The sequence below is a fragment of the Lynx rufus genome, unplaced genomic scaffold (assembly GCF_022079265.1).
Source record: "Lynx rufus isolate CCGP_SWC_20201006 ecotype Redwood Valley unplaced genomic scaffold, mLynRuf1.p SCAF_8, whole genome shotgun sequence".
Taxonomy (NCBI): domain Eukaryota; kingdom Metazoa; phylum Chordata; class Mammalia; order Carnivora; family Felidae; genus Lynx; species Lynx rufus.
Genome location: NW_025814896.1, coordinates 18,860,765 through 18,878,047, shown reverse-complemented (window position 1 = coordinate 18,878,047; position 17,283 = coordinate 18,860,765). Strand labels below are relative to the sequence as shown.

Here is a 17,283-nt window from a genome sequence, read left to right as displayed (position 1 = left end):
TTTTCCGCTGCTCCTGGCTGTGGGGCAGGTGGGGGCCACCGGGACGTCCCATCCAGCCGCTGTAGGGAGCGGGGCGGGGCCGGGGTGGAGCCTGCGCGGGGCGGGGCCTGAAGTCCGGCCCGCCCAGCCTTTATAGGTGAAAGGGCGCCCTTGGGCGTGGGGACTGGGCGGAGGCGGGGTCTTTTTGCGGGGTGGAGCCTGGACGGACTGGGGCCTGCAGACACTGGCCTTAGCTCGTGGAAGGGGCGGAGCCGGGATCTCACCCGGTCCTAGAGGAGACGGAAGCTCCAACTGAGTGCGGGGTCGAAGACACTTACCCTGTGCACTCGGGCAGAGACTGCGGTTCGGGGTCCCGGAGGTCCAGTGGGCAGCTCCCCAGGTAGGGCCTGACCCCGGCCTGAGAAGAAGTACCCCCCCCACCCCTGCCCTGCCCCGCCCTTCTGTCGTACCATCTGACCCTCGTTCCTTCCTGTCCGCGGGCCTGAGTCCATCTCCAGTCTTCAGAGGGTAGCTCAGGCGTGGAGGAGCCGCTCTCACTTCGTCTGTCTCCCTGGCCCAGCCGTTGCGGGACCCCGGACATCCAGAATGTGGGATCAGGAGATAAGATGCCAAAACCTCTCAGAGGAGGCTGGCGCAGCTCCACCCCAGCCTGACTGTGTGACCTTGGGGAGATCGCCCACCCTCTCTGCTACTGAGTGTCCCGTGCCTGCAGACTGGGCGAGTCAGCTGGCGTAGCTGTGAAGGCTGTTGGGGATCCAGGGGTGCAGCTTTCTCCCTTCTAGGACTATAGGAACACTTATCCTTCTGCTTCTTCTGGTCCTGGGTGAAGAGCTGTCTCCCAACCCTTCCCAAATCTGGGAGTCTAGAAAGGCCGAGAGCTCAGCCCCAGGGCAGTTCGTTCTGGCTTCCCTGTAGTGGAGTTGTGTGCTGGCCTAGGAGGCCTGTGGGTGTTCCCAGAGTGGACTCTGAAGCTTGGGCATCCTGCGAAGCCTGCCCAGAGCCCACCTGCTCACTTTGCAATTGGTGGGCCACCAACATGCAGGGCCTCGAATGCTATGTAAAGAAGTCTAACCTCTCAAGGATGGGCAGGGCAGGGCAGGGCATTGGAGTCTGACCTGTAGTGTGCCCTAAGGACCAGCCTGGTGACTGGGGCTGTCATGATGCCAGAAAAGATACTACTGTTGATAGGTGACACATATGGGCATTTATTGCATGCTAGTGCTTTACCTGAATTATCTCATTAATTACACATCCCTTATGCCCATTTCAGAGGCTGAAACCAAAGCTCGGAGAAGTGAAGTGATTTGCCTAAGGTCGCAGCTAGTAAATGTCAGGGAGAGAATTAGAACCCAAACAGTCTGGTAGTCTGGTACCTTACCCACAACGTCCTGTTGCCACCCAGGATCTGGGCATCTGGTAGTAAAGCCTTGACCAAGGACAGCAGGAGGAGCAGGGGATTGGGGAATAGAATTCAGAGGGCTCGGGAGGAAGGGACTCGCATAAGTCCTGAGAGGAATTCAGCTGGCCTGGGTCCCCGGGGGGAAGTGAAGTGTTTGATTATAGACATACTAGTTTGGGGTGAAGGGAGGTATAAGGGAGCTGAGCAGAGCTCTTCATATGGAGAAGACCAAGGAGGCAGAGCTGGGTCCTGGGGGAACAGAGATGCCTTCAGAGATGGGTGTAGGGCTTGGCTCACAGGAGTCCCCCTGAATGCTGAGCAGACAAATGTGGGGGGCATCTGTGTGTGGGGGGGGGTGGACAGTGGGAGGAATGAATTGTTGGCTGAGAAGGGTTTGAAAAATTGAGGCCTTGTTTCATAAAGGGGAAACAGGCTAGCAAGTCACTTGCGTGAGGATACCCTGTGGCAGGATCAGAGTAGGACCCAGTGCCCCTTGGGTGCCATCTCTGCTGTTAAGCTCTTTCTCCTACATCAGTGGCTCTCTACCAGGGGTAATTCTCTTCCCCAGAGGATGTGTGACAATGTTTGGAGACAATTCGGTTGTCACAACTGGAGGTGGGGTGATACTAGTATCTGTGGGTAGAGACCAGGAGTGTTGCTAAACATCCTACAATCCCCCCAAAGCAAAGAATTATTCAGTCTCTAATGGCAGTCGTGCTGAAGTTGAGAAACTCTGTGATAGGTAAGCTGGACCTGTCATTATTTCTCCAGCCCAGCTCTTTTGCCCCTAGCAGGACAGATAGCTCAGGCCTGAGCCTCCACCTGGGCAGACCTTTGCCCCCACTCCTAGTCTGCCCCTCCCATGCTTGCTGCCTTGTTCCTGGAAACTTCTGAAGTCCTCTCTGCTTTTCTTGGGCACAGTGGCCTAGAGCCCTGCCCATCACATGTCTGTCCTTGTCTGTCTTCCTAGACCTTTTATTCACAGAATTTGATGTGGTAGGGAGGAACCAAAGTGGGAATTTTCACCTAGCACATAGTAGGTGCTTTGCAGATAAAATATTTATTAAATTTGAGTGCCATTTTTGGGATCAAAAATCTTCATTTTATCCCAGGTTTTCATTTTAACAATTCTAATTGTATCTTATGTTTGTGAAGCTCTGCGTTCCTAACAAGCACCCCACCCCCCAGGTGATGCTGACGCTGTTGGGCCATGAGCCACATTTTGAGTGGCAAGGCATTGCAGGGTTGTGCAGAGGTGGGCTGGGGCGGGGCTGCACCCCCTGCAGACAGCTGTGGCTGTGGTTTGAGGACTGTGGAGTGGAAGGAACCATGGTATGGAGTCAGGAAACCAGGACACAAATCATTACTCCCTTCCCCCCATCTATGGGCTGTTAGCCGAATAGAGTTTGGATAAGTCACTTAACTTCTTTGAGGAGTGGTCTTGCATGGCGGGTCATCCGCCAGGGGTTCTGATGCAGGGTCTGAGAGATGGGAGTGCCCTGTGGAGGTGGGATGGCCTGGATCCTGGCAGCCAGAAGGGCACTAGGCCACTGACCTGGCCAGCAGGGAAGGGGCAATGAGCTGATGCTGGCAGGGCGGGCACCATGCCAGCATGGAAGCAGCTCTCATTATGGCCCTGGCTCTTCTCCATGGCTGCCACAGCCTTCTGCTTCTGGCTTACCCAGCTCTGCCTGGTGTGGGAAAGCTGGAGGGACCGGTCTGGCTGGGGGAAGGAGGGGCAGCTTTGATGGGTTCAGGGACGAGCCCAAGGCCTGAATGTGGGTCTCAGGGCCTGACCAGCTGAATGAGGGCCTCAGAAATGGGGGTCAGGCTTGATACCCATGGCCTAGAGACACTGGGATCAGACTGTGGACCCGTTCCAGGGAAACTGGGAAGGAGTTTGGTATTTGAGGCCATAAACCGAGAGCTTACTCTACCCCCAGCTATAGGGGATGCCCTCCTTCAAGCCTCTGACCCCAGGAATAGAGCTGGGCAGAGCCTTAGGTACCTGCTGCACCCTACCTCTGGTTCTCCACAAGTCAGCCATGATGGCCCAGCAAGGCCCCTTCCAACTCCTAAGACCAGGAGGCAGCAAGACAGATGAACCCATTTCCCAGATGGAAGAACAAAGACTCTCTCCTCCTTACTTCCTGGGAAGATATCAGTCTTTAGGGCTGTCACCCATTACCCAGCAGGGCCCTGGGCCTGATATATCATGAGGCTGCCTCCCCCTATTCCCACAGTTGGGCCAACCCAGTGGTTCACACTGAGGGTTCTGCAGCCAAACAGGCCTGGGTTTGAGTCCTGGCTCCTCTCCTTACTAGTTGTGAGGTCCTGGGCAAATCACTCCACCTCTAAGCCTCAGGTGGCTTGTCTGTAAACAGCAGTAATGACACCCGCTTGGCCAGCCTCGCAGGTTGTTGTGAAGTTGAAATGAGCCCTACCACTGAAAACCATGGTCATTATCATTACTCATGGCATTTCGAGACGCAAGCCTCCCCAGATCGCCTTACCTGGTGCTCTCATTTGACAGATGTGGAGATTGGCACTTGGAGAAGGAAGGCAGCTGCCCAAGGGTCTCACAAGCAGGTGGTGGGCAAGCCAAGACTAGAGCCCACACTTACAGACATACCTCCCGTCCCACAACTGTTGCCCATCTGCAAAGGCACTCCGAGGGCAACGCACTGTAAGTCTGGGGACCTGGGGGGTCAGGCTGCAGAGACTCCCTGCAGAGGGAGGTGGACCTGACCTTTGCCCCATCACCCCCTCCCTTTGCCAGCACCAGCCATGAACTACGTGGGGCAGCTGGCAGAGACGGTGTTTGGGACAGTGAAGGAGATATACCGGGGCCTGAACCCGGCCACACTGAGTGGTGGCATCGATGTGCTGGTGGTGAAGCAGGTGGACGGCTCCTTCCGATGTTCGCCCTTCCACGTGCGTTTCGGCAAGCTGGGTGTCCTGCGGTCGCGAGAGAAGGTGGTGAGTGCTGGCCGGCCAGGGGCCACTGTAGGGTGGGCTCTTAAAGCCAGGACAGCCACTGCAGCCCCAGGAGAGGACCGAGGCCTCCCTCAGGTGGGGATCTGTCCATGGGACAAGCTTCCGTTCTTTCGCATTTTCTTTGAAAGTTTTGGGTCAGTCTGGGGATTTGGGTCCAAGAGGGTTCCCGTTTTCCTGTGGAGGCAGCACAGCGGGGCAGTCCCTGGTACTGGGGCCATCACACCTGGCTCTAGCTCACTGAGAACTTACGTGGGTTTTCTTGGTAAGTCTTTTCACCTGTGCAAATGAACACACTCTGCTCTACCTGGTGCTGGAGGGGTGATTTTGGAGCATGACATAGGAGCTGATGACACTGTCGAAGGTGACACTCAAAGGTTAGCTTCTCTCTTTTAGGAAAGCTGTGCTGTCTTCTCTGGGCCCCAGCGAACATGACACATTTTTAGTTAGCACTGAGGTCGGGAGTATGAAAAGAGGTTTGGTGGGTCCAAATCCCTTTTGCATTGGAGCCACTGGGGACTTGCCAGAATCCTAACAGAAAAGTGTAAGCTTGTAGGGGACAGTAGGTAGCGAGGTGGTTAAGAGCTTGGGTTGTGGACCCAGCCTTCCTGGCTCACAGACAGCCTCCCTCGGCCACTTCCCAGTATATTACTTAACACCCCCGAGCCTCAATTTCCTCATCTATAATGTAGGGGTAGTGATAGGAGCTACTGCACAGGGTTGCTGGAAGGTTAAATGGGAGAGTCCCGATAAAACTCTCCATTCAGCGCTTAGAAAATGGTCATTCGGACTATGGTACGTGTATGTAGTCAGCAAGTGCTCTGGCACTATCCTGGGGGTTGGGGAAACAGCAGCAGCAGCGACAGGATGGGTCATGACTTGTTCTAATGGGGTGTGGCAGAGAGAAGAGTTAGAAACCACGGCAGACACAAGAATACTGAGACGGTTATATGGGCAACAAAGCCCAGAGAACGGGGAAATGGTGGGGGAGGGGCATGGAGAGTTCAGCACAGCCTCTCTGAGAAGGGGAACTTGAGCAGAGACCCTCAGGGTGGGGAGGAGCCAGGGTCTGGGGTGGGGTGGGGCTGAAGTTCCAGCGAGTGCAGTGCTCCATGGAGGCAGGCAGGACAGTAGACTAGAAGGTGGGGGTAAGGGAGAATGGTGGGGACTGTGTGCTATCATGCCTCGTTACAGGTAGACATTGAGATCAACGGGGAGCCCGTGGACTTGCACATGAAGCTGGGAGACAGCGGGGAGGCCTTCTTTGTCCAGGAGCTGGAGAGCGATGATGTAAGCGCCTCGTGGCACCTGCACCTTCACTAGTGCCCCCTCTGGCTGGGCCCTTGGGACCGGTCACCAACCCCACCCCTGGGAATACCCCAGCAGCAAGAGCCTGATGCAGGGGGACTGGTTAGGGCTGGCACTCGAGGCATGCTGTTGGAGCCTGGGTAGAATTGGGAGGGGGGCAGCAAGGGTTGATTTCCTTCCCGGGGAAAGTTGAGGGAGGTTTCTCAGAAGAGGACGCCTGAGCTGGGCCCCTGGAGGGTGGAAAGGAGGGCTTCCCAGGGAAGCTTGGAAAGGAAGGGAGTGCTGAGGAACTGGCTGGGGGGCTGGTGAGCATGAGATGCGTGGTTCTGGATCTGGTGCTGGCTCGATGCAGTTAGAACATAGAAGTGTGTGGGTGAGAGCTGAGCAGAGGCGTGTTTGCAGAAGGGGGACAGAGCCCAACACAAGCCAGCGGAGGTGTTTAAACAGTTTGAGCTTCACAAACTTCAACTGAGCCCCTACTCTATGCCGGACACTGTGCAGTGGACTCGGATGAGGGGTGATCCCTGTCTCCAAAGAAGCTTCCCAGACTAGCCTAGGAGACAGATGTATAAACAACAGATGATGGAACTACATAGTCATTATAATGAAGGGAGTTGGAACAGGGGCTGGGGGTAGTCAGGGTAAACTTCCTGGAGGAGGTGATGCCTGGCTGAGTCTTAAAGGAAAAGCAGGTGTGGTCAGAGAATGAGTAGCCAGTGTCCAGGTTTCTAGCTGGACAGTGTGGTTCATGTAGCACCTGGCCCGCCATGAACTTCCTGGGGTACATGCAACCCCTGGGATTGGGGCTGCTCTCTGTCTCTGTCAGGGAGCTCGGATGCCAGTGGTGTTTGCAAGGCCTTGCTGCTGCTGCCTCTGGCCAGCCTCCATGCCTGTTTTCCTGACCCCAAAGGAGCTCACTCCAGGGCCTTGGGACTCAGGCAGGGCTCAGAATGATTGAGTGGTGAGGGTGGCCCCCCAGGCTATAGCCCCTCGTCTGCTCCACAGGAACACGTGCCTCCCCGCCTATGCACATCACCCATCCCTTGTGGGGACCTGTCTGGGTTCCCCTCAGACTCCCAGCTGAGCACAGACAGTGAGCCTGAAGCCATCACTGAGGGGGTGGCCTCCACGGGGCGGAAGAAGAGGCGTCGCAGGAGGAAACCCAGGCGGAAGGAGGACACGGTGGCAGCCAATTCCAGTTCTGAGGAGCTGGAGACAGGCGCTGAGAGTGAACTGTCTCTACTGGAAAAGCCAAGGCTGGAGCCCCCAGGGTGTGTGGGGACCAGGGTGGCCAAGGGTGTGGGGATACCAACCAGGGTTCAGGCACCTTTTCCTTTGCTGATGCTGTGTGACCCTGGGCAAGGGCCTTGATTTCTCTGGGCTTTACCTCCCCAAACCCCTGACACCCAGGCTCCCATGCCCTTCCGTGGGTACCCTGTCCTTGTCAGTGACCATTTATTTCCTTGTGACCCCTCAGCAGTGTCGAATCCGAAGGGGAGTCCTCACCGCAAGCCAAAGACTTCTACCCCTACTCTGATGGCGAATGGTGCCCCCAGGCCAGGTGAGAGTCTAGGAGGCCTGCAGGCAGGGACTCAAGGCCAAGGTCTTAGAGTGGCTTTCATTTACATTTTCCTAATGAATGATATAGAACACATTGAATGTGTTCATCAGCCATTTCTGAATCTCCTTTGCTAAGCATTTATTCAAGTCTTTGCCCATTTTTTTTTTTTTACTAGACTGCCTCATTATTGTTGGTTTGTAGGAGTTTTTCATATATTTATACATTCTGGATCCAAACATAGGCATGAATACGTATCACAAATATTTTTTTTTCCCCAGGCTGGGGTGGGCAGCGGTGGGCGGTAGGCTGGCTCGAGGGTCTCTAAGTTCTTGTTTCTGGCAGCCTCTTGCCGGGTGTGCTAATGACATCCCCAAAGAGCGACTCAGAGCTGGAGCTGCGGACCCCCGAGCCCAGCCCCCTGCGAGCTGAGTCCCACATACAGTGGGCCTGGGGGAGGCTGCCCAAGGTGAGTTCCTCCGTGTCAGCCTCCCGAGCCTGCCTTTCTGCGGTCCCTGTGGGTCAGAAGTGGAGTGACTGATACCCGGGACCCCCAAGGCCTTTTGGGGTGTGGGAGGCAGGGCCTGCACTGGTTTACACCCCCCGCCCCCATTTGTTTGATTGAAGGTGGCCAAAGCAGAATGGCCCGAGTGCTCGAAGATCGCTGATGGTGGTGTCAGGGCAGCTCCACCTCTTCAGGGAGAGCCCGGTACCCCCTCTGCTCCTGTGGCTGGTGTGGACCCTTCAGGGCCCCTAATCCTGCAGACAGGGGCTGGTGCTGACCTTCCTCCTACTGACACGGAGCCTCCTGCTCTGGTGGGTCCCCCTCTCCCCACCCCTGAGAGAAAGAAAACCAAGACTCAGAGCCAAAGGGATCCAGGCCTCCCTCCTCCCTCGAAATCATGGAGCTGGGCCGCCCTGGAGGGTCCACTTCCCACCAGGCAGCCCGAGGGGGTCTCTAGCAGGAAAGGTGAGTAATGGCTGGACCTCTCCCAGGCTTTTCCTGGCCTCATGTTACCCACTGGCTGGACTCTGGTACTTCAAGCATGTTTTGAGCACCTACTGTGTGCCAGGCACTGTGCTTGGCACCAGCGCTCATGGGCTCACAGCCCAGCGAGGCAGATAGACAAAGCATGTGTGAACAGGAAGAGCACGTCGTGGGTGACGCAGGACAGAATCATTGGTTGGGACAGAGGCTGTTTAAATCATGTGGTCGGGGAAGGCCTCTCTGAGTGGGTGATGCGTGAGCGGAGACTCCAACAATAAAGACCCAGCCAAATAAGGATCAAGGGAAGAGAATTCTAGGCAGAGGAAAGAGCATGTGTCAAGGCCATGAAGTGGGAGGGAGGCTGTGCGCCCAGGAACGGAGGCAGCTGGTATGTCTTGAGCAAGGCGGGGGTGGGGAAGGAAGAAGCAGATGCTGGATCCTTGGCGCAGGAGCTGGGGTTTATCCTAAGAGTGTGGGAAGGCACTAGGACTCACCGCCAGATCAGTAGTTGCTGGCTATCTATGGCTCTGTAAAATTTAATTACAATTAAATCGCATTTAAAATTCTGCTTCTCCGTCACACCACATTTTCATGTGCTAATACAGGGATGTGGCTAGCAGTTACTGTATTGGACCCGTAGATGCGAGACATTTCTATCGTCCCCAAAAGTCCTACCAGACGGTGCTGCTTTAGGGCGTTCAGAGACCAGACACATTGTTCACGCTACTAAGCACATGTCAAGTCTATAGGTGTCCCCTCTGCCCTCAGGCTCCGTGAAGAGAAGCCAGCACCTGGGCCCCAGTGACATCTATCTGGACGACTTGCCCTCTCTGGATTCTGAGAATGCAGCCCTTTACTTCCCCCAGAGGTGCCTGCGTTCTGGGTTCCAGGGTGTCTTGGGATTGGGGCCGGTGAGCCCAGGGGTTGGCCAGCAAGGGCCTGGAGCGGTGGGCCCCTCCTCACAGCCTCCTTGTATTTACATCACTATTGGCTTCTTTGCCCCCAGTGACTGTGGACTGGGGCCCAGAAGGTGGAGTGAACCCAACAGCCAGAAGCCTCTGGGGGACCCCATCCCTGAACAGGAGCCAGAACCCACTTTGGACATGATAGTGCTTTCCCTCTGTGGTGGACTAGCTGACAGCCGGGACATCTCCCAGGGTATGTCTGACCATGGCCTGAACCCTTCCAAGGATTGGCACTGAGCCCAGGGGATGGGGGAGGGCAGGGAGGCCCCCAGAGTAGCAGGCGGCCATGGTGTGAGGCTAGGCTGAGGCCTTGCTGTTCTCTGCCCTGTGGAGCCCCATGCGGCCAGCGAGGGCAGGGCGTTCCCAAGACCCTGTGAAGCAAACACTTAAGGCTAAGCTGTGACTTATCCTGTGAATCCAGGATGGCAAATACCTGGGGTGGGCACAGCAGATGCAAAAACCACAGGTAGGGAGAAGCCCTGCTAAGTATCACACCCAAAATGCAGGAGGCCTGATGATAGAGTGTAGATGGTAGAACGGGGCCTGATGGTCCCGTTCAAATGTGTCAGCCTCATTCCTTACCCTCTGCCTCTGTGCCCAGAGAAATTCAACCAGCACATAGTCTCCTACGAGGACCTCGTCCAAAACCCTGGCCTCCTTGAGCACCCGAACCTGGTGGTGAAAATCAATGAGAAGTGAGTACCAAGGCTGAGACCCTGGCAGCCCCAGAGCCCCCCTGCCCGCCACCACCCTGTGGCTGCTGCAGCCCTGACTCCTCCTTCTGTCTCTCCAGACATTATAACTGGGCTGTTGCTGCCCCCATGATCCTCTCCCTGCAAGCCTTCCAGAAGAACTTGCCCAAGGTAATGGTTAGAGCACCAGCGGGCCTGCTGAGGGTAGATGGTTATGGCCAAGAAGCGGACAGTGGGCAGAGATGGGTCTGGGGCTGACCGGCTACAAGACCACTCTGAGAGGGGATGCTGAGTCCCCCGAAGCCTCACCCCATGACGTGTGGACAGAGCCCCACCCTTCCCTGGCTTCCTGGCATGGCTGAATCCTGGCAAGGGGACACTGTACTCCAAAGGAGCTCAGGGCAAACCAGAGGGGGATGATAACCTTCAACAGGAGGCTTTTAGATCTAAGAGATGAGGCTTGGCAGACAGAGGGCCCACTCCTTACCTTGCCCTGGCAATGTCTCCAGGCTGGACTGTGGGCACTTGCTTGCTTTATTGGCACGCATTTGTTGAGCACCTACTTTGCGCGTTTTTTGAGCACGTACTGTGTGCCAGGCACAGGCCGGAGCCAGTCATGCCCTCCCAGAAAGACAGTTGTCAAAGACTCAGCCAGATGAATGTAAAATTCAACCGTGAGTATTGGGAGTGAGGCTGGGGTGCTTTGAGAGGCTAAAGTGGGAGTTTGCTCAGTGAGTGCCTCCTGGGTAGAGATCCGAAGGATGAGTAATCTATAAGCAGACGAGGGGAGGGGAACAGCATGTGGTGATGCTCAGAGGTGGGAAGGAACCCAGTCTCTTCAGTCCCTCCCAGAACTTCCACTCTCTGACCTGCCCCTGCCTCTCCTATGCCACTGGAAGTGGTACAGGGCCCTGCCCTAATCTGGCCCATGGTTCCCAGATCAGTTAGACTTGCCCAAGAACATCACTAACCAGATGTTGACAGCAGGTGCCTCCCTTTCGTGACACTCGGCTCCACCCTTTGGCTGGCTCTGGGTCTGAGCTAGGACCAGAGCCTATGGGAAGGAGGAGGGCCACTCTCCTGCTTGGTTCTCCTCACTGTCCTCAGACAGACCCACCACCTGAGGCCTCTGGGAGACAACCCCAGTCTGTTTCCAGCTCAAGGGGGTACCCTGGCTGACCCACCTCCAGGTCATGTCCTCCTGACTTGGGTTCACCATTCTGTTTGTAGGAAGCTGATAAGTCTCCTGGGAGGGTCTTGGCCCCGGCTCTCCTGGCCTCTCCCTGGGGCTAACTAGCACACATCTAATGAGCATCTTCCCAAGGTCATGTTCTCCCACCAGACAATCGTGGTAACACAGAGAGGGGGGCCATCCATGGGATAGAGTCACTGACCTTTGGGGTTGCCTATGTTGGTCTTGGAGGTTGAGGGGAGTACTGGCTATGGATTGTTCTTGCAGCTGTCACTTGGTGGCATCATGCAGAGAGTACTAGATCCTGAGAAACGTCAAAGCACGGCCTTCAGCTGCTCTAGTAGCAGTACTGGCCCATAGGATCTGGAGGCCAGGCCAAGCCTGGGCAAGAGCTAGGGGGTCAGAGCTGGAGTAGAGTGGGGATTGGCAGGAATGGCCCTTGGTCTCCTGTGCTCAGCTACATGAGTCACTGTTTGGAAGCCAAGGATGGAGGTGAGGATGCTTCCACAGCCTCCAGATATTGACAGCACCTTGCTCTAGGGTCAGCCCTAGACTCTGGGTTCATGGGGGCCCCAAGGGCAATGAAAAGTAGGTTTGGTGGTGCAGGAAAAAAAATGCCATGGCCTTTATCTGCCCACAGAGCACTGTGGACAAACTGGAGAAGGAGAAGATGCCCCGGAAAGGTGGACGGTGGTGGTTTTCCTGGCGACGCAGGGACTTCCCGGCCGAGGAGGTGAGTGATCATGGTCAAGGGGGTGGTCGGCACAGTGTGGAGGCGGGGTTTACTAGACGTATGTTCTTCCCACAGCGCAGTGCCCAGGCAGAGAAAAGCACAGCCCGGGAGCAGCAGGGGTGAGTTGGATCTCTTAGCTGGCACTCTGCAGCTGGAGCTGAGCCTGGGGATGATCCCTGTGGGGGCAGCGGTGGCGCCAGCAGCCCTCCGCCAGTGATGGTTGTTTGTCACTACCCAGTCGCTTCTACACCCTTTCTTTTTCTTGAGAAATAGCCCCATTTCACACATGGGAAAACCGAGGCCTAGAGCTGCACCAAAATTTCCACAGCTGGGTACCGGTGGAGCTGGAACGGGTGCCCAGACTCCTGGCCCAGACAAGGATTACTGTCTTAAGGAAGGGTGGGAGGGGTGGGGCCTTCCCCTCTTTGCCAGGGGCCGGCTGACCTTGCCTTCTTCACAAGTGACTACACCTCAGCTTGGGTATGAGTGATGACCAGGGGTGGGTCTGCTGAAGCCAAAGCAGGTGGGATTGGGAATAAACTCTAAGACGCACACCTGGGTCTTTCAGGTAACCATCTCCAAGGCTAGCTTGGCCATGCACTAAGGGCCGGGAGCCCTGGCCCCTTTCTGGGCATATACTGCCGACCTGCACCCTTAATTCTGCTACCCCTCTCCAAATGGGTGGCACCTAGAAGGAGAGGTTTCTGATCCCCTGAGTGGTCTCTGGAGGGGCAGCGATAAGCCCCAGGTTCCTTGTGGCCTGGGCCAAGGGGTAAGCATCTGCTGGGAGTGCAGGGCATTGGCAGAGGACAGAGGCCTGAGAGCCGGGCTGCCTGCAGGGCGAAGACTGATGTGCCGAGTAGTGAGGATGACGCCCCAGAGAGCCCTGTGATCCTCGAGGTCCCCTCCCTGCCACCCTCGCCTCCAGCCTACCCTCCTACCTACAGGAAGTCCCTCCGCCTCTCCTCCAGCCAGATCGTGAGTGTGCGCGTTGGTGTGTCCAGGTGGGGGTGGGTGGGGCTGAGATAATTAGGCTCCAAGGAATTTAAAAGCCCAGAATCCATCCTCTTGGCAGCCTCCCTAAGAGCCTCTGCTTGAATACCTTCAGGGTCAGGGGGCTCACTTCTTCATGTGCCAACCCATGTCTTTGCTGGATGCCCTCATTGGAAAAGTGTTCTCTACGTCATCTTAAAATATCTACCTGCGGTGGGTTGTGGGTCTCTCTTAGAGGCCACTCTGAAGGAATCGAAGGCTGATGACAGCCCCTCAGATTTTGGCAGTCCCTGCCCCTGAGTCCTGCCTTTGAGCTCAGTAACTGGCCCCTGAGTGTGGCTCTGTCAGGGAGGGGCCCAGGAGGGCCAACCTGGTACAGAGCAGCTACCATCTGTGTGGTACCCCTGTGTGACACCCACCTTGGGGTCAGCCAGGGTCCAATAGCCTTGGTCACCGGCTATGGCTGAGAGCTGCCCTAGGGACCAAGCACAGGGCTAGATCTCTCTTTGGGGGGATGTCACAAGTACTTGTGAGGATCCCCAGGAGGTCCCTTCTATGGAGTGGGGTGTCTCCCCACCAGGAGCAATGCTAGCCTTAGGGCCGACCTGAGAAACCTGGGTGGGAGCCACGGGCCAGGCTTTGTCTGTGAGCTTCATCCTAAAGGGGCAGGAAGGGAGATTAGGGCTCCCGTGCCTGCCGGTGCGGACCCCAACCAGCACTCTCGTACTGCCTAACTGCCCAAGTTTACCCTCTGCCTGTGTGCACGTGTGTGCATGTGGCTGTCTCTGATGAATTCAGGCAGGTTCTCTGAGCTGGGAGGAAGAGGAGCATGAGAAGCCTGTGGGGTTCACAGGGCACGGTTTGGGGTAGGGAAGGGGGACACACCAGGCTGGGGCACATCACAGCTTCCTCCCTTTGCCCGGCCCCAGCGGCGCCTGAACCTGCAAGAAGGTGCCAATGATGTGGTCTTCAGTGTGACCACCCAGTACCAGGGCACCTGCCGCTGCAGGGCCACCATCTACTTGTGGAAATGGGACGACAAGGTGGTCATCTCGGACATCGACGGGACCATTACCAAGTGAGGCCTGGTTGGCCAGGGGAGAGAGGGAGGGCCTGGGACTGGCCTCCTCTGTGCCGGGGGAAGGGGGACATCAAGAAAGGCCCTCTACCTGCAGTGCACCATCCTGGGCACTGGGGGCTGTGGCACACGAGGGCTACATGGGGCTGCCTCGGAGTGACCCTTCTTCTGTGGCTCTAGGTCGGATGCTCTGGGTCACATTCTGCCCCAGCTAGGGAAAGACTGGACACACCAGGGCATCACCAGTCTCTACCACAAAATCCACCTGTGAGTGCCTGGGCTGGGGAAGGGCCCTAGGGAGGGAATGACAGGATGTTAGGCCACTATGGCCTTTGCCCCAGGAAGCCAGGCTTGGGGACCAGGAGGGCCCACGAGGGAATAAGCCCCAGGCATGTCCCTGGAGCACAGTAACCTACTGGCTGGTCTCCCATTCTCCTGTGAAAGACCGGTCTCCTGGCGTCTGAGTCTAACTGCTGGTCTTTGTGCTGTAGAGAAGCCTACGGACTTGCTCAAACCTTTGTTCATCCCACTCCACCTGGGCCTCAGGATGCTGTCCGTGCCCCTCCTATGTGGGACAGCAGCTGAGGCCACCTCTGTCAGCCGTTCTTCCTAAGTCCCCTCCCTGCAAAGGCCTCTGGGTCTGAAGGCCAGAGCCCCGGGGTTGAGCTGAGCTGGCCGAAGCCAAGAGGGTGGGGCAGGGAATGGCTGGTCTCTGACGACTCTGTGCCTCTCCTGTCCCCCACCCCAGAAATGGGTACAAGTTCCTGTACTGCTCGGCACGGGCTATCGGCATGGCGGGCCTCACCAAGGGCTACCTGCAGTGGGTGAGCGAGCGGGGCTGCGGCCTCCCTGAGGGCCCCCTCCTGCTGTCTCCCAGCAGCCTCTTCTCCGCCCTCCACAGGTAACCACCCCTATAGGACACAAGCCCACAGGCTCTTGTGGGGGGGGGGCAGGCTCGGGTGTCGGTTGAGTCAGACCTCGCGGCACCTGACCCTGCCATCCTCCAATTGCTCCCCTTCCTGCTCATGGCCCTGGCTGCCCCAGGGAGGTGATTGAGAAGAAACCAGAGGTGTTCAAAATCGCCTGCCTGAGTGATATCCAGCAGCTGTTCCTGCCCCACGGACAGCCCTTCTATGCTGCCTTTGGGAACAGGCCCAACGTGAGTGTGTCACCTCCCCAGGGGCAGGGCCACCTTCTCCCTATCTTATCTCCCAGCCCACAGGCCCCTCCTTTGTCCCCCACAGGATGTCATCGCCTACCGGCAGGTGGGCCTACCTACGTCTCGAATCTTCACAGTCAACCCCCGGGGAGAGCTCATCCAGGAGCTCATGAAGAACCACAAATCCACGTGAGGCCAAACCCTGCCATGCACCCCCATGCCGCAAGTCCCCATGCCCTAGCTTCTCCCTGGGCCCCGGTTCCACCCAGGGCTCCCAGGCAGGATGCAATGTTTGCCCGACATGATGGGGGCTGGGGCCTGGTGGCAGCTCAGGCTCTCGGCGCTGACCCTGTTCTGCCCACAGGTACGAACGGCTCGGCGAGGTGGTCGAGCTCCTCTTCCCGCCCGTGGCCCGTGGCCCCAGCACAGACCTGGCCCACCCTGAATACAGCAACTTCTGCTACTGGCGGGAGCCCCTGGTTGCTGTGGACTTTGATGCCCTGGCCTGACCCTGCCCCGGCTGCCCCCTCCTCCCTGGCCAGGTGTTCTAGGGAGTGGGTGTCCCAGGGATCAGGACACTGGAAGCTGGGTACCACGGGGCCAGTCCACTGAACGGGAGGAGGGGGCTGAAGGCTGGTTAGTAGCCACAGAGACCCCCCCCCCTCCCTGTCCTGTCTCCTGCCTTTGCCAGCTGAGCTGCAGGAGGTGGGGGGCAGCTGCTCCAGGCCTCAGCACAGCCCTGGCCTGTAGCAATTAAATGACTGTCACCCGGGCCCTCACAGGATTCTCCATGCCCTTGACATCTCTGTCCCTGTAACCCTGGTATGTTGTCCCAACTGCTGATAGGACAGGGAGAAGAGGGAGGTCCCGGGAGGCTTGAGACCTGTAGGCACGGAAATGGCTGGCGGCAGCAGTGGGGAGGGGTTGAGTGCCCTCTGCACAGCATGGATCATAGCCTCTGAAGCCCGATTCCTCCATAACCCCGGCCCCTTCCCACAGCTCTTGAGCCAGACCTCACCACTCTCCCTGGCACGCCGGTATCTCAGCACACCCCAAGCCAGGATGCTCAGACATCAAGGAACGAGGATTCCCAGGCAGTGCGAGGGCTGAGGGAGTGTGACTCCCACTTGGCCTGGCCCGTACCCAGCTGCTGCCCTTGTTCCCCTGAGTACCTCCCCTAAGGACACAGCCCCCAAACCTGCCAGGGCCAATGGCAGTGACCTGCCAACCCTCCCTAGACTTTGCTGGTCAACTCAGGGCCCACAGAGCTGCCGAGCAAGCTCGTACGGGGATGAGGAACTTTAGGAAGTGGGGCTGGCTCCCCAGCAGTGCAGCCTTCCAGCCTGCTGTCCTTGGGGAAGAAAATACCTTTAGATGGGTTAAAAGCTTTAATCCAGGCCTGCCCCCCCCCCCCAACAGCACCACAGTGGAAGGAAGAAACCAGAAGGCAGGGCTATAGGGACCTGCAACACAGCACAGAAAGCCCTGGGCTGCTGTGGGGGAACTGAGGCCAGGAACCTCAGCAGAGATGGGCATCAGGGTCTCTGGGAACTCTGCAGGCTGGATGAACACTGTGTTTTCAGGTTGTCCCGTGATGGTGTCGTACCTGAATTTCTCACCATTTAGTGAACATCCAGCAGAGGCTGGGGTTTTGCCGGGATGCTGGAAACAGGGCTTGGAGGCCTTCCTCTCCTGTGGCCTCCTGTTCAGAGTCTGGCCTCATTCAGGCCATGACATATATGAGGGCTATTCTCTGAAGAGAGGCTCTAACCTGGGCGGGTGGGGGGTGGGCAGGATATTCTCCCATATGGAAAGGAGGGGAGGGTGTGGGGACCAGAGGCCCTGAAGCATTTTTGGGAAAGAAAAGGAAAAGGATAAATTGGGGTGGGGTCTCTAAACAGAGCCTGGACCCTGTCCTTTTTCTCAGGGAATCTACAGCTGCCTAAGCCCTCACCTGAGGGGAGGGTCAAAAGAAATAAAGAGAACTGAGTCTTTGTGTTTCTGTTCTCCGAAGGACCAGGGCCGGTGGAAACCTCTGGTCCTTGGTTTCAGAAACCATATCCACGAAGCTGCCGGGTGTGAGGACAGTGCCAGTGGGCACCATCTTCCTGCAGAAACTGAGCCCAGACAGCAAGGGAGAGAAGCCAAGGGGACAAGGGAACCAGAAGCCCCCACAGGCTGGGGGCTATAGCCTGGGGACAAAGGGAGATGTGGACAGGTCACT

The 17,283-nt window shown here is 57.1% G+C and overlaps 1 protein-coding gene across 1 annotated transcript; it reads left to right on the top strand.

Annotated features, from left to right (window-relative positions):
• Positions 1-287: 287 nt before the first annotated feature.
• Positions 288-16,830, top strand: LPIN3 (lipin 3). Its single transcript, XM_047069651.1, has 21 exons — positions 288-379; positions 3,933-4,085; positions 4,179-4,378; positions 5,588-5,683; positions 6,707-6,972; positions 7,179-7,262; positions 7,605-7,728; positions 7,887-8,229; positions 9,016-9,115; positions 9,254-9,405; positions 9,814-9,907; positions 10,006-10,075; positions 11,737-11,829; positions 11,905-11,948; positions 12,669-12,807; positions 13,752-13,900; positions 14,081-14,167; positions 14,649-14,801; positions 14,945-15,059; positions 15,145-15,248; positions 15,424-16,830. Exons 3-21 carry the CDS (start codon positions 4,187-4,189, stop codon positions 15,566-15,568), a joined length of 2,550 nt encoding a protein of 849 aa, XP_046925607.1. The 5' UTR covers positions 288-379; positions 3,933-4,085; positions 4,179-4,186; the 3' UTR covers positions 15,569-16,830.
• The last annotated feature ends 453 nt before the right edge of the window (positions 16,831-17,283 follow it).

Excerpts from the sequence above, each read along its gene's own strand:
- LPIN3 (XM_047069651.1), top strand. The coding sequence starts at position 4,187 with ATGAACTACGTGGGGCAGCTGGCAGAGACGGTGTTTGGGACAGTGAAG. Across the intron at positions 7,729-7,886 it reads CCTGGGGGAGGCTGCCCAAG|GTGGCCAAAGCAGAATGGCC; the intron begins GTGAGTTCCTCC and ends GTTTGATTGAAG. Across the intron at positions 9,116-9,253 it reads GCCCTTTACTTCCCCCAGAG|TGACTGTGGACTGGGGCCCA; the intron begins GTGCCTGCGTTC and ends CTTTGCCCCCAG.